At 38.9% G+C, this 16100-nt stretch overlaps 1 protein-coding gene across 2 annotated transcripts in view; it reads right to left on the minus strand.

Annotated features, from left to right (window-relative positions):
- Positions 1–16100, minus strand: part of FGD6 (FYVE, RhoGEF and PH domain containing 6) — a 108166-nt gene that overhangs the window by 62351 nt on the left and 29715 nt on the right. Inside the window, exon 3 of one of the 2 annotated variants that reach the window (XM_032416501.1) lies at positions 8403–8544. In XM_032416501.1, the coding sequence (XP_032272392.1) occupies positions 8403–8544 (142 nt within the window). Of the gene's footprint in view, positions 1–8402; positions 8548–16100 lie in introns of both variants that reach the window. The other variant, XM_032416502.1, reaches the window with a different exon arrangement.

Below are 16100 nucleotides of genomic sequence, written 5' to 3' on the forward strand. Positions count from 1 at the left end.
GTGAAGATCATAAAATAAGTCAAACAAATTCCAAAACAGAACCTTTGATCTGAAACCCAGTTTTATGTCCTGATCGCTTGATGATAGCCCAGCTTTGTAAATTCTTAACTGTGTTCTCCTCTATTCATATTTGTTCACTACAAGTAAAATTCAGTGAAATTTATCCATTACTTTTTTTTTTAAAGATTTTATTTATTTATCTGAGAGAGAGAGAGAGAAAGCATGAGAGGGGAGTGTGTCAGAGGGAGAAGCAGACTCCCCACTGAGCTGGGAGCCCGATGCGGGGACTCGATCCTGGGACTCTGGAATCATGACCTGAGCTGAAGGCAGTCACTTAACCAACTGAGCCACCCAGGCGCCCCACTTTTTAATAGAATTCTTAAAAGGCCTCTGCTATGCTACTCAAGGGCTCTACTAAAAAAGCAAAAAACTGAACAACCAGATCTGCCTGAGAAACACCTTTATCATTAAATTATCCCAAAATGAGGTAGCACCATGATTAACCTCTAAAGGACAAAGTTCTCTTGGGTTTTCACCCCTCTCTTCCTAAGGGTACACATCATATCAGCTATTTTACAAAGAAAATTTGGAAAAGAAAGAAGCAAGGAAGTCGATATGCAGGAAAGGTGAACAGTGGTGAATATTCTACCCATAATGAAGGAGAATGAACAGATCTTATTTTCAAATAACCATTTACTAAGCACTGAAAGTAAAGACTCGGGGCGCCTGGATGGCTCAGATGGTTAAGCGTCTGCTTTCGGCTCAGGTCATGATCCCAGGGTCCTGGGATCGAGCCCCACATCGGGCTCCTGGCTCAGCGGGGAGCCGGCTTCTCCCTCTCCCTCTGCCCCCTGCTCGTGCTCTCTCTATCTCTGTGTCTCATATGAATAAATAAAATCTAAAAAAAAAAAAAAAAAAAAAAAAAGACTCAAAAACATAAAACTAAAAACTTGGAACATGAAAAAATAGAGATTACCATGGCTATTCACTACCATCCCAAACATGTTCCATCAACATCCTTCAGGTTCTGTAACTTATCCCGAGTTATTAGATAGATTAGAGATAGATTTTGGTTAAAAAACCCAATTCAGGCGGCTCCAAGGCAAGTTACTTTACCTGTATAAAAAACTCCTTTTCTTCATGTAAAAAAAAGAATAGTATATATGTCATATATATACCCTAGCATGTTTTTAAAGATTAAGTGTAATGCCTGCACCCACAGTACAAAGACAAGCATAGGCACACAGGTGTGGTACAATGTTAATATTCTTCCCCTTCCTGGTAGCCTGTTTATCTTTGCAGGAATATCTTTTTGAACATCTGTTTGCTCTCCCTTCACAAAGTTAAAACATGGGCCCAGTGGCACATATACTTTATTTTGTCCTACAGAGTCTGGCAATATCATAAGGAGATGTTATTGGCATTGAGACACATTATCAGCTATGTGCTCATTATATGTCCATGGAATATGGCACCTGTTTTGGATTGATTCATGGCCTCCAAAAGATATTCTGAAGTCCTATCCTCCAGGGACCTCAGAATGTGACTTTTTTTGGAAATAGGGTTGTTGCAAATAAAATTAGTAAATTAAGATGAAGTCATATTGGACTAAGATGGGCCCCTAATCTGACTGGTGTCCTTTGAAGAAGAGAAGAGACAAAGACATGCGTGAAGAAACAACTGATTTCTGTGCATTGACTTTATATCCTGCCACTTTGCTGGATTGCTGTATGAGGTCTAGCAATTTTGGGGTGGACTCTCGGGTTTTCTACATAGAGTATCATGTCATCTGCAAAGAGTGAGAGTTTGACGACTTCTTTGCTAATTTGGATGCATTTTATTTCTTTTTGTTGTCTGATTGCTGAGGCTAGGACTTCTAGTACTATGTTGAAAAGCAGTGGTGATAGTGGACATCCCTGCCGTGTTCCTGACCTTAGGGGGAAAGCTCTCAGTTTTTCCCCATTGAGAATGATACTCGTGGGCTTTTCATAGATGGTTCTTATGATACTGAAGTATGTACCGTACCCTCTATCCCTACACTATTTAGAGTTTAAATCAAGAAAGGATGCTGTACCTTGTCAAATGCTTTTTCTGTATCTATTGAGAGGATCATATGGTTCTTGTCCTTTCTTTTATTAACGTAGTATATCACATTGATTGATTTGTGGATGTTGAACCAAACTTGCAGCCCAGGAATAAATCCCACTTGGTCACAATGAATAATCCTTTTAATGTACTGTTGGATCCTATTGGCTAGTATTTTGGTGAGAATTTTTGCATCCATGTTCATCAGGGATATTGGTCTGTAATTCTCCTTTTTGGTGGGGTCTTTGGTTTTGCGATCAAGGTAATGCTGGCCTCGTAGAAAAAGAGTTTGGAGTTTTCCTTCCATTTCTATTTTTTTGAAACAACTTCAGAAAAATAGGTATTAATTCTTCTTTAAATGTTTGGTAGAATTCCCCTGGGAAGCCATCTGGCCCTGGGCTCTTGTTTGTTGGGACATTTTTTTATTACTGCCTCAATTTCCTTGCTGGTTATGGGTCTGTTAGGTTTTCTATTTCTTCCTGGTCCAGTTTTGGTGGTTTATAAGACTCTAGGAATGCATCCATTTCTTCCAGATTGCCTAATTTGTTGGCATATAGTTGCTCATAATATATTCTTATAATTGTATTTCTTCGGTGTTGGTTGTGATCTCTCCTCTTTCATTCATGATTTTATTTATTTGGGTCCTTTCTCTTTTCTTTTTGGTAAGTCTGGCCAGTTTATCAATCTTATTAATTCTTTCAAAAAATCAGCTCCTAGTTTCATTGATCTGTTCTACTGTTCTTTTGGTTTCTTTCTTTTTTTTTTTTTTTGGTTTCTATTCATTGATATCTGCTTTAATCTTTATTATTTCTCTTCTCCTGCTGGGTTTAGGCTTTATTTGCTGTTCTTACTCCAGCTCCTTTAGGTGTAAGGTTAGGTTGTGTATTTGAGACCTTTCTGTTTCTTGAGAAAGGCTTGGATTGCTATATAATTCCCTGAGGACCTTTGCTGCATCCCAAAGATTTTGAATAGTTGTGTTTTCATTTTCATGAAAATGTTTCCATGAATTTTTTTTAAAGATTTTATTTATTTATTTGAGAGAGAGAGACAGCACAAGTGGAGGGGAAGGGCAGACAGAGAAGCAGACTCCCCGTTGAGCAGGGAGCCCAATGTGGGGCTCAATCCCAGGACCCTGAGATCATGACCTGAGCCAAAGGCAGATGCTCAATTGACTGAGCCACCAAGACGCCCCAATGTTTCCATGAATTTTTAAAATTCTTCTTTAATTTCCTGGTTGACCCATTCATTCTTTAGTAGGATGCTCTTTAGCCTCCATGTATTTGAGTTCTTTCCAACTTTTCTCTTGTGATTGAGTTCCAGTTTCAAAGCATTGTGGTCAGAAAGTATGCAGGGAATGATCCCAATATTTGGGTACTGGTTGAGACCTGATTTGTGACCCAGGATGTGATCTATTCTGAAAAATGTTCCAGGTGCACTTGAGAAGAATATGTATTCTGTTGCTTTAGGATGGAATGTTCTGAATATACCTGTGAAGTCCATCTGGTCCAGTGTGTCATTCAAAGCCTTTATTTCCTTGTTGATCATCTGCTTAGATAATCTGTCAGTTGCAGGGAGGGGAGTGTTAAAGTCCCCTACTAGTATTATATTATTGTCAATGTGTTTGATTTTGTTATTAATTGGCTGCTCCCACGTTAGGGGCATAAATATTTACAATTGTTAGATCTTCTTGTTGGATAGACCCTTTAATTATGATATAGTGTCCTTCCTCATCTCTTATTACAGTCTTTGGTTTCAAATCTAATTTGTCTGATAAAAGGATTGCCACCCCAGCTTTCTTTTGATGTCCATTAGCATGATAAATGGTTTTCCACTCCCTCACTTTCAATCTGGAGGTGTCTTTGGGTCTAAAACGAGTCTCTTACAGACAGCATATTGATGGATCTTGCTTTTTTATCCAATCTGATACCCTGTGTCTTTTGACTGGGGCATTTAGCCCATTTACATTCAGGGAAACTATTGAAAGATATGAATTTAGTGCCATTGTACTGCCTGTAAGGTGACTGTTACTGTATATTTGTCTGTGTTCCCTTCCGGTCTGTTACTACTCTCTTTACTTACAGGACCCCTTTGAATATTTCTTGTAGGGCTGGTTTGGTGAGCACAAATTCTTTTAGTTTCTGTTTGTCCTGGAAGCTTTTTATCACTCCTCCTATTTTGAATGACATCCTAGCTGGATAAAGTATTCTTGGCTGCATATTTTTCTCATTTAGCACCCTTACCCCATTTTTTAAATTGGGTTATTTCTTTATCTTGATTGAGTTCCTTATATATTCAGGATATAAGTCCTTCATCAGAGATGTTTGCCAATATTTTCTCCTCCTCTGTGAGTTATCTTTTCATTTTCTTGATGGTACTATCTGCAGCACAGAAGTTTTTAATTTTGATGATGTCCAATTTGGCTATTTTTCCCTCCCATCACTTATACTTTTGTTGTTGCATCAATGAAGCTTCTGACTACCCAAGGTCGTGAAGAGTTATTCCTTTATTTTGTTCAGCTCCTATACTATGTCTACAATCCATTTGAGTTAATTTTTGTGTAAGATAAAAGGAAGACGTCTACTTTATTCTTTGGCATGTGGATGTCCAATAGCCCCAGCACAATTTATTAACCCCTTGATTTCTTTAACTACATATTTTGACTTTTTGTATTACATTTTTTTGTTGTTACTTGAAATCTATTGTGGAATGAGATTGGTGTAAATAAAGTAATTGACTTAAAATAATTATTTGACCAAGGTCATATGCTTGGTAAGTGTCAGAGCCAGGACTGAACCACAGGTCTTAGGATGTCAAGTTTCATGTTTTTGTGAGAACACAATATTACCTTTCATGTAAATATGTTTTAGATTTATTCATCAAAGATAAGAAAAGGTAAGCTTGAAACTATATTTTGTTATACAAGGAATGACTGGAGATACTGAAGATTTTGCTTGCTTCTTTTTATATATGCCAATAATAACAGATAAAATCTGTTGAGCAATTTGTGTCAGAACTGTTTTAAACAGTGTATAACCTTGATCATCACAATAATCTCAGAAAACAAAAACAAGTGTCAAAAAAAAAAAAACAAGAAAAAAAGAGAAAAACAAGTGTCTACCCTACTCCCTCCTCTTTTTACAGATGGGGAAGCTAAGGCACAAAGATGTTAAGTAAATTGCCCAAGATTACATAGTTAGTAAATGATAAGAACCCAGACAATCCAGCCTCAAAGACTGCATTGTTGTTGTTCTTCTTCTTTTTCTTTTTAAAGATTTTATTTATTTATTTGAGAAAGAGAAAGAGAGACAGTGAGCAAGCACGAGTGGGGGGAGGAGCAGAGGGAGAGGAAGAAGCAGACTCCCCACTAAGCAGGGAACTGATATGGGGCTCGACCCCAGGACCCTGAGATCATGACCTGAGCCGAAGGCAGACGAGCCACCCAGGCACCCCAAGACCATGTTCTTCTTAACCTCTTTGAAAGCAAGTTACTTAAAAGAAAAGCATTCACCAGGCTATGCTTAAATGGATCAGCAACCGTCTAGAAAGGGAGAGTTAGCTCTTTTAATTATTGCCACTGCTGTCTCAGGTGAACAGAGAGTAAGCTCATCAGGATGGCCAACAGCTCTAAAAGAGGGAAATTATTAATACACTACAATCAGGTATAAAAATATTAAATGTTGATGATTAAATGAAGAAATAATCTCATTTTGGGGCACCTGGGTGGATCAGTCGTTAAGCGTCTGCCTTCGTCTCAGGTCATGATCCCAGGGTCCTGGGATCGAGCCCTTCATCGGGCTCAGTGGGAAGCCTGCTTCTCCCTCTCCCACTCCCCCTGCTTGTGTTCCCTCTCTCGCTGTGTCTCTCTCTGTCAAATAAATAAATAAAATCTTCAAAAAAAAAAAAAGAAATAATCTCATTTTAAAAACAGAAAAATAGGGATGCCTTGGTGGCTCAGTCAGTTAAGCGTCTGCCTTCAGTTCAAGTCATGATCCCAGGGATTCAGCCCAGCATCAGGCTCCCTGTTTAGGTCTGCCCCTCCCCCTGCTTTCTCTCTCCCCCTCTCAAATAAGTAAAATCTTTAAAACAAAACAAACAAACAAACAAACAAAAAAAAAACCCAGAAAAATAGGGGTGCCTATTTTGCCTTCGGCTCAGGTCATGATCCTGGAGTCCCGGGATTGAGCCCCGAATCAGGCTCCCTGGTCAGTGGGGAGTCTTCTTCTCCCTTTGCTCCTCCACCCCACTTGTGTTATCAATCTCTCTCACTCTTTCTCAAATAAATAAAAATAAAATAAAATAAAAATAAAAACAGAAAAATATTTAACAGAGATACTGCCGTGGGTGGCACAACTAAAGACAAAAACCAATAATATAAATACCAGAAGGGAAAGGAAAGGCCGGTATAAATACAGAGGAAGGAACTCTGGAAGTCTCCAATGACCACAAAACGAATGAGTCAACGAGGCAGTGTTGTGACAGGATGTGTTGAGAAGATGCATAACACAAAAGGGTTAGAGAGAAGTCGTTCCTTTATACCATATGCCAGTGAGACCCCTAGTAGAATGTGGACACCACTTTTGGTGCCATACTTCAAGAGGCATGGGGGGAAATCAGAAAGGGTTTGAACAAGAGAAACGAACAGACCCAAACAACAGGAAACAGTACTTGTTAGAAAAAGACCTTGCAGCTTATCTAAGACAGTAAAGGTTGATTTAATTATGGCCCTTAGAGAGGAAGACCACTGGAAGCCTCTTCCCCAAACCCTGTAGGCTTTGGCTCTTTCCAGTCATTTATTTCTCAGTCAAATATCACTTTCTTAGAGGCTTTTATCCTAAGTAGACTCCTCAGTTTCTAGCACATTGTTCTGTTTTATTCCCTTCGTAGCATGTAACAATCTGAAGTTCTCACTATTCTAATGAATATCCTCTTGTCCCATTAGGATGTAAGCTGTTCAAGAGCAAAAACCTCGAACACTGCTTTATGTCTAGTACATACTTCTTACATCTGGTATATATCTGGGAAATAGTATTTTACAAATACTTGTAGCATCTGTGAAGAAGCAACAAGGAAAATAAGTTTTCAAATCAGAGATGGCAGATAGCAGTAAAACACCAGAGGAATTACTTAATAGTCAAAGTAAAACCCACACGCTGCTGAAGGATACTGTGAGCCTTTAAGAACAGTCACTCGTCTGTCTTAGGTATCTTACAAACTCACCTGCCTTAAGGCTAAATAATTTCTAGTGGTTACTCCCAACTCTATGATTCAATACTTCACAGCATGAAGTCTTACAAGAAACAAACAAATAATCATTAAGTTATTACGATGTACTGAACAGTGTTCTAAGGCTTTACACAAATCACATCATTTAGTCCTCATAATTCTGAGATAAATTCTTTTCTTCATAAAATGGATGCTCTTTAGCTTAAAGATATTAAATAATTTGCCCAAAGTTCCTCACCCAGCTCATATGTGGTGGAGCTGGGATTTAAATCCAGACAATTACACAACTTATGCCACTCATTTAAGGCTGAAATAAATTTAAACAAAGCAAAAATATATTAAACAGGAAACAACTGGTTGGTAAGTTATGGCATAGAAGTTAGGTGACATGGATTTTCTCTTCTATGGTTTGATAGGCTTGCTATGTGGATCCTTTCAAATTCTGTCTTGCTGTAATGTTCCAACACATCTTGGGGTTATTGTTAATATACTATTTTTTCCTTTGTAATGATGTCTTTATTCAATAAATATATATTTATAATGAAGCATTCCTGTCAAACTAGAGAAACAATATAATGAACCTCCATGTATAGACATATCTTAAATAATTATCAACATGTGGCCAATCTTGTTTTATGTTTACTGAAAATACAAATACTGAATCACTTCAAAGGAAATCCCGCTATGTTATTAATTGCAGTCTTTATTCTATCTCTAAAAAGATTTCATTAAGTCTGAAATGCATCTAAATTCCTTTCTTTCAAGTAGAATTGCTAGCAATACAAGGAACAATCCTGAGAGGGGATTTCTGTTATCAAAAGGAAAACCAAAGGACAGTGACAAAAATAATTTCTCAAAAAATTACTAAAAAAAAAAAAAAAAATTACTAAATAAACTAAGTGATGTGCGTTTAGAAATGTGATGACATCTTAGATACTACATTATAGCAAGAACTAAATTTAAATTAGAAAATATAAGTTTTAAGAAAAAACTAACTGGGGATTTTGTGTCTATCATGCTGATAAATATTATTTCCAAATGTTATGGGAGACCAACAAACACAAAAGTAGAAACAATTAAATACCAACATATACCTGTTTGTCTCCCAGGTCAGGGTCCCCTTTACTAGAGTCAGAGCTGACATCGTCTTCGTCAGAACTGTTCATGTCTTCTTCCTCATCCGAAGGAAGTTCACCAAGACCAAGATCATTGTGTCCCTCCTGGGATGCTCCAGAACTGCTTCAGTAGAAAGTATCGCATAAGTCACCTTTAATAACAAGGAATACTCCCCCAAACCCACACAGGATCAACCATCTTATTCCTATGATGTAAGCTAGGTATACCTAAGGGATGTGAACACAAGATGGAAATAGCCAAACTTCCCCTTCTCTTTCGCTATCTCGGCTGTCAAAAACCCAAATTCATTTTCCCAGCCGCCCTAATCCTATGCTTCCATAGCTTCTTCCTTGAAAAGATCAGGTCTCTACTCCTATGAACCACGAAGTCTCCTAAGTATGTAGGCTAGGTTACCACAAAAGGGCACTCACTGGCTACATGGCAACATTAGAAGAGGTGGTGTTTCCCTGGGTCTGTTTTTCTTTCTTTTTAAAGCAACTAACAAATCTACCAGAATTGGGAGGTAATAAACAATGCATGTGCTACTGTGAACATGTGCCCAGCCTCCCTGATTATCCCCCCCCCGTTCCTTTTATGTAACCACATCATAAGAAATGGGAAGGGATGAGGATGTTAAAAATTCTCAGGCTCTGATCCAGACCTGCTGAATCAGAAACTCTAGGGGTGCAGGGCCCCTAGGGGATACATGTTGGAAGTTTGAAAATCACTGTACCAGGCCATTTTTACCAGCTCCAACTCGCCAGCCTGACATCAACATTTCCCACTTTGTACTGAGACAGATCTCTTCAATCTAAGAGCCATTGTTGCAATCCAGTCTGTGGGGGGGAATTCCATAGCAAAGTTCCCCAGGAAGACAACAAAAATAATTCTTTCTAACTTTGGTTGTAAAGACTCAGGAACACATTATCTGCAGCAACTGCTTTCCTGTCTGCAGTCCAAAAGAATATCTGCAGAATAGAAGAGTCAGTAAAAGATTCACAGAAAAGCATCAGGGGGAAACACTCAGAATAAAGAGACAGCTGCATTTCACCCTCTCAGGTCCCTTTACGGGTCAAGGGCAGGTCACTCAACTGGCAAGGCTCCTACAAGTTATGAAAATTTCTAACAGGAATCTTAAAAGCTAAAGTTGAATTCTCTGCCAGTTCCTGATTACACACTGTAGGATATAGACAGCCTCAGATGCCATTCCTGGAACTCAACTGTTATACAAACCAGTTTGATGAAGGCAGAATGCCAAAAGGAACACCTCCCACTTCCAAAGACAGGGGTTCCTTATTATTCAGTAGCTGGAGGGCCTCGGGGAATCATATCACAGCCTCAAGTAGGTGGGTGCGCACCTGATCATAGCTCCATGACACGGAGGAGACTCATTCCCCAGGGAGGAGTTGGGGGTGGAGAGCGGAAGCTTCCTAGTCAGATCACGGGCAAGATTCACTGTCTCTGGGTGCAGGGACAGGAGCCCAACCCAGCTGGGTAATTATGTGATTTAAATTAGCTAGAGTAAATAAAGTTAACGGGATAGAGAGACTGCAGGATACATCCATATAAATAAAAGAAAACGTACCTTCACTTGTTTTTTATCTTAATTCTTTATCTCTTTACTGCCTCTAAAACCCTGTTACTCAAAACATGCTCAATCTATGAGCAGCTTCAGCATCACCAGGAAGCTTTTTAAAAATACAGGACTTCAGGCCTCACCCTACTGCACTGAATCACAATCTGGTTATAACAAAATCCCAGTAATCTGGTTTTTTCAATCAGTGCACTCTTTTAGACTCAACAGTATAAAAATTTTGAATAATCAGTAACAGAGCTTGTAGCAGCTGCAAGGAACTTAGGTTTATTTTGTCTGAAGGGAGAGCTGAGAGGTGTTTCGTTTTTTTTTTTTTTTTTAAGATTTTATTAACTTATTTGAGGGAGAGAGAGCACACGAGAGGGGGGAGGGTCAGAGGGAGAAGCAGACTCCCTGCTGAGCAGGGGGACTCAAGCCTAGACTCCAGGATCATGACCTGAGCCCAAGGCAGTTGCTTAACCAACTGAGCCACCCAGGCACCCCGAGAGCTGTTTCTTGGTCCAATATTTGGAAAGCCATTATTAAGGAGATAGTAAGCATCTAGTTGCCACAACCATTAGGGATATAAGTATTTACAAAAGTTAACATTTAAGAACAAGGAAAAAAAAGCTTTAAATATTAAAAGGATATGGATCAAAACATAACTGCCACAAAATATTGGGAGATTTTTTTAAGATTTTATTTATTTATTTGTCAGAGAAAGAGAGCACACAAGCAGGGGAAGTAGAAGGCAGAGGGAGAAGAAGGCTCCCCGTTGAGCAAGGAGCCCAATGCGGGACTTGATCCCAGGATGTTGGCATCATGACCTCAGCCGAAAGCACATGCTTAACCAACAAAGACACCCATGCGTCCCATGTTGGGAGATTTTGTTCTGAAAATTACTTTCCTACAGAAAACCTTCCCTGGCTACCCCTTCCCTCTCCCACATTAGTTTACTTGTCTCTTCTGAATCCCACACCATCTCCTTCCACTGTTCATGCTGACATATTTGTTTCCCTAGCTAAAATGTAAACTCCTAAAAACAAGTAAAGGGTCTTTTTCATTTGAATCCTCAGCATATTGCTTGAGACATAATAGGCCCTCAGTAAATTTTTACTGAATAAACAAAAATTATATTAGAAAGCAAAAGGTGTTAAATTTCCGAAGTTCAGACGATAAGTATTTATGGTGGTGGTGATCACAAAGAAAGGTTTGGGGGGTAATACTGGAATAGTGTGTGGTTTATAGGAGAAGGGCCATCCTAGCCATCATAATCAATGGTGTGGAAGTGGGGATGTCTGTATTCAGAAAACAAAAAGAACACTTTGGCTGCAGCAGGAGTCTCATACATAATTAATGGAAAAAAAAGCTTGGAGAGGATGACAGGTGCCAGCTTGTCAAAGGTCATAAACAATAGAAGAGTCCATACTCATCCTGTAGGCCTTTAACAAGAAGACTCAAATCTTCCAGTAGACCTCAAAGATTTCCTTAATACAACTCCAAGGCGAATGTCATTACCATACTTCTCTCTTGTTAGTGCCAACAAGGAAGAGAATAACACCTCTTCCATCAATCCAGCCTTGTAGGCACAGCCTCTGAGCCACTCCCCCTACCCAACAAGGGAAAAGGATAGCCCTGCTGATTAGCATCAGTGAGATCCTCTTGATGATCTCAAAAGATTAAACTGCAGTGAAAGGAGCTCCCCATACCTCTGGATGGTAAACAGGAGAGACCATTTATGATTTCTGAAGCTTAGAAGGGAGGAAAGTGAGCAAAGTGAGGTTTTAGGAAGGCTAATCTTGTAACCCAATGCCAGTGAACTAACTGGGGGCTGAATGGAGGCGGGCACCATGACAGAAGTGGATGGGGATATAAGAAGTAATTTCAACAGTGCAGAAATGAGGTTAGCTACATGAGGAATTAAGAAGAAGGGTTGGATATAAGAGTTAAAAAAAAATCATCAGGGTAAAGAGGTAGGAAAAAACCTGAGTCTTCCTTCAAGATTTCATGAACAGTCACCAGCAAAATGAGGGGGACATTAACTGAAATAGAAATATCTTAACAAGGGATATGATATTAAAGGAAAGATAATGGGTTTAGCAGCAAAATCAAGAAAGATGGCATGTAGTATCCACACTTACATGTTCATCTCTACGTGATCAAACAGAGAAAAATTGTTGATTAATCTATTTTCCCATGTAATCCTTAAAAGCTTTCAAATCTATAGATCTCTGATAAGGAAATATGGATTCCTTACCGATGCCAGTCATTAAGCTGGGGGCTCTTGTATTCTTTACATTGCCTTCCCACTATCAGGAAGATAATGTCCTAATACTGTTGGCTTTCTGGGTTAAAGGAACAGGACATAGTGTTTCCTCTATACTTTCCTGCCCGGTTATTCCATAATTTGATAATCGAAGTAAAAGGAAAGTAAGCTGCAACCACAACCAGGACAGAATCAGGACTGGGCTCTACCTCCCAGGCCACCCTTTCCAAGTCCGATTTGTTTCTGGATGGAGTAAGGACAAAGAAAATAACACCAGAAATAAATTCCCACTGATTAGGCAGCTGTTCTTCAGTTCCACAAGTCAAGGATCGACACATTTGGACTTGTTATTTAATGCCATCACTTTTTAAAAAATTACTTATTTTTTATGTTTTTGCAATATAGGGACAGTATACCCTTCACTGGAAGTACATCAAATTTCTTTTTCAGGTTAAGATGTCACATGAAGGAGGATTTCTCTTTTAGAAGGAATTGTCTTTTTAAAAATACTTATTTAATCCATCTCCCCTAAGAGTTTTCAGGAAAGTGAAACCTGTACAGCGCTAAGTCAGACATCACCACCAAAACATTCTTGTGAGCCTCCATTAAACTGAAAATTCCAGCAAAGGGAGGGGAAGGAGGACAAGGATAGCAGAGAAAGGAAAAGGAGAAGCAGAGTGAACTGAGGAACACTTTGAAAGCACTGAATCCTGTCCTCTGTTGTTGATGAATCCAGTTACCTTTTTCCTCTCTCTGCCATTTTATTCTGAGCCCCTTAAACAATGAATGTTCCATGTAATTCCTTCCAAACTTGGAAGAAAAAAGTTTATTCCAATATCCTCAGCTTCAAAGTTTCTTTCTCATTTTCAAGTCACAACATGTAAATGTGAACTTCTGTGATCTTTCTCTTCCTCTTCCTTCTACTCCTGGACCAAATTGAACAGGAACTGCTCGTCCTCAGGATGTTATAATTCTTTTACAAATGCTGTCTCATTATGACTTGGTGATTATGCACTTCCTTTGGCTGCTTTCCTATTTATTGAAGAATGAATGGAAAAAACTACTGGTAAGCACTTAAGGATGAACATTACATAGAAAAATAAGCAAAAAAATTTCATAAGTTATATATTATTATATGCCAACTACATACTATTGGTTCACAATTTTTACCAGAAAAGTGTTTCTATTTAGTTTCACCAGAATATGTTTTACTCAGGTACTTCAGCTCCTTTACTGAATTTCAGATTCCAGTATCAGGTTGAAAGCCATGAATCAAATCCACAATTTCACAGTACTTAGAGAATGTTCTCCATTTTTCCACTCAGATGACTTACCTGGGAACTACCCCTAAAATGAGTAAGTTATTTCTCTACTACTTTTAGGAAACCTGACACAACTGTGAAATAGGTGTATGTGACCATTTTCATCCTCGAATAAAGCATGATTCATGTACTTGTGGCATGTTTTTAGGTTTTCCAAACATGGAATCTTGAACAATTATTTTAAGTACATGCAGAGACAGGGTGACAGAACATAAAAGTCAAAAGATAACACAGAGTCTGAAGCAAACTTGTCTGACCTGAACAAAAATCAGATTCAAGTGTGACCCCTCCGTGCTAAGAGGCAAACCACATCATCTGATAGGTCTTCTCTATTACTGACTGCTTTGACTAAAAAGAAACTTCAATGCTTCAATAACATGTAAGGTTGTGGACGGATGATGTTCTTATTACACTATAATAGCTGAAATCCTTCCCCTTAAATAAAGGTGTATTCATTAGTTTTTAAATATACATTAGTTTTTAATCTTTTGAGAGACTGTTAGGACAAACTTTATTTTAATTTTAAAAATTAAGGATTTATCTAGACTTTAGTTAAAAAAAGTCTGTAATTTCACATATGTATATAACATAATCACTTCTTTCAGTTAAACACTTTGATTAATAAAACAAAGAATACGAATAAATAAAATCACTACAATAGGGGATAGCACAGCAGGAGTTTGTTACCACAAAAAGGAAAGTAAGTGAAAAGAAACTTGCAGCATAAAATGCACACACTTAGTGTTTTACTCTTTGGTTCATGAATTTTAGAGGTGTTAACAACCAAGCCTTTTAAAACTAATCAGCTGGGGTTCTACGGCTTCAGAAGAAAGAACCACAGAGAAATACCCAGCTTCCCTGAAATATAAACTGGAGGACTGTTTAAAAGCTGGTTTTGGGGGACACTGTCAGGAAGGAATACTAGGCTTCAGTGATGTACCTGAAAAACACGCTTACTTTGTTTTCCAGGGGCAACCTTAACCTTTTACATTTTTTTATTTTTTTTTAAAGATTTTATTTATTTATTTTTTGTCAGAGAGAAAGCACAAGCAGGGGTAGCGGCAGGCAGAGCAGGTAGAGGGAGAAGCAGGCTCTCTGCCAAGCAAGGAGCCCGATGCGGGACTCGATCCCAGGACCCTGGGATCATGACCTGAGCCGAAGGCAGACGCTTAACCAACTGAGCCACCCAGGCGTCCCAACCTTAACCTTTTAAATACCATTCCCGTTCCCTTCCCCAGAAATGAATTGTCACTAGGATTCTCTAAACTGTAGCCTAATGATTAAAAACAAAATCAGAGTCAGTACCCTGAGGCTGCTATTTAAAATAGTCATCGCAGGACAACTCCGAAAATGGTTAAAAAAAAAACAAAACTCCACAGAATTCAAAATTCCTTAAAGTCAAGAGAACCTACCCAGATGTCACACCTGCTTTATTTAAGTAATATTAGAGTCAGGACGGTTTTTAACTACAAAGAAACTGTGCTAAAAGGAGTTTGCATCAATGGCCATTAATATCAGAGCCTGGTTAAATAAGTTGGGGCACATCCATACAATGAATTTCTCAACAGCTGTTTAAAAAATGAAGTAGATCGGGGCGCCTGGGTGGCTCAGTTGTTAAGCGTCTGCCTTCGGCTCAGGTCATGATCCCGGGGTCCTGGGATCGAGCCCCGCATCAGGCTCCCTGCTCCGCAGGAAGCCCGCTTCTCCCTCTCCCACTCCCCCTGCTTGTGTTCCCTCTCTCGCTGTGTCTCTCTCTGTCAAATAAAAAAAAAAAAAAAAAAAAAGAAGTAGATCTAGGCATGATGATATAGACTGTTCTCCAAGGATATTGCTGGGTTTAAAAGAAATCAAGGCATGGAGCACTGTGCAATCATTTGTGTAAAAAAGCAAAAGCAAAAGAACACATACACATAAAAACATATATATGTATATACATGTTTATGTGTGTAGGTATATGTTTGTATATAAAATGTACACACATACCCAAAAGTACAAATATGCCAGTAGATATCTCTGTAAAGATCCAGAAGAAACTGATAACAATGTTTGCCTCTGGGACTAAGTTCTGAGTTAAGAGAGACTTCATAATTTACCCTTTGGTGTTTTTAAAAACATTTTTAGTATGTGTATTATTACTTTTTCAAAGACAACACATACACATACACGCACACACACACACACACCACAAACCCAGGAACTTTGGAAAGTTTTATAAAGATGGTTCAGAGCACCAACTCTTTAGGCACAGCTTAGTCCTTTCTCAGGGAGATAAGAAAAAAACAAACCAAAACAAGAAAGATACCCCTGTCCCTCTCCCTGCCCCCCTCCCCAGGTTTGGAGCTCGGCACATTTTCTTTCTTTCTTTTTTTTTTTTTAAGATTTATTTATTTATTTGACAGAGAGAGACACAGTGAGAGAAGGAACACAAGCAGGAGGAGTGGGAGAGGGAGAAGCAGCCTCCCCGCTGAGCAGGGAGCCCGATGCGGGCTCGATCCCAGGACCCTGTGATCATGAC

Source organism: Phoca vitulina, unplaced genomic scaffold (genome assembly GCF_004348235.1).
Source record: "Phoca vitulina isolate PV1807 unplaced genomic scaffold, GSC_HSeal_1.0 scaffold19, whole genome shotgun sequence".
Lineage (NCBI taxonomy): Eukaryota > Metazoa > Chordata > Mammalia > Carnivora > Phocidae > Phoca > Phoca vitulina.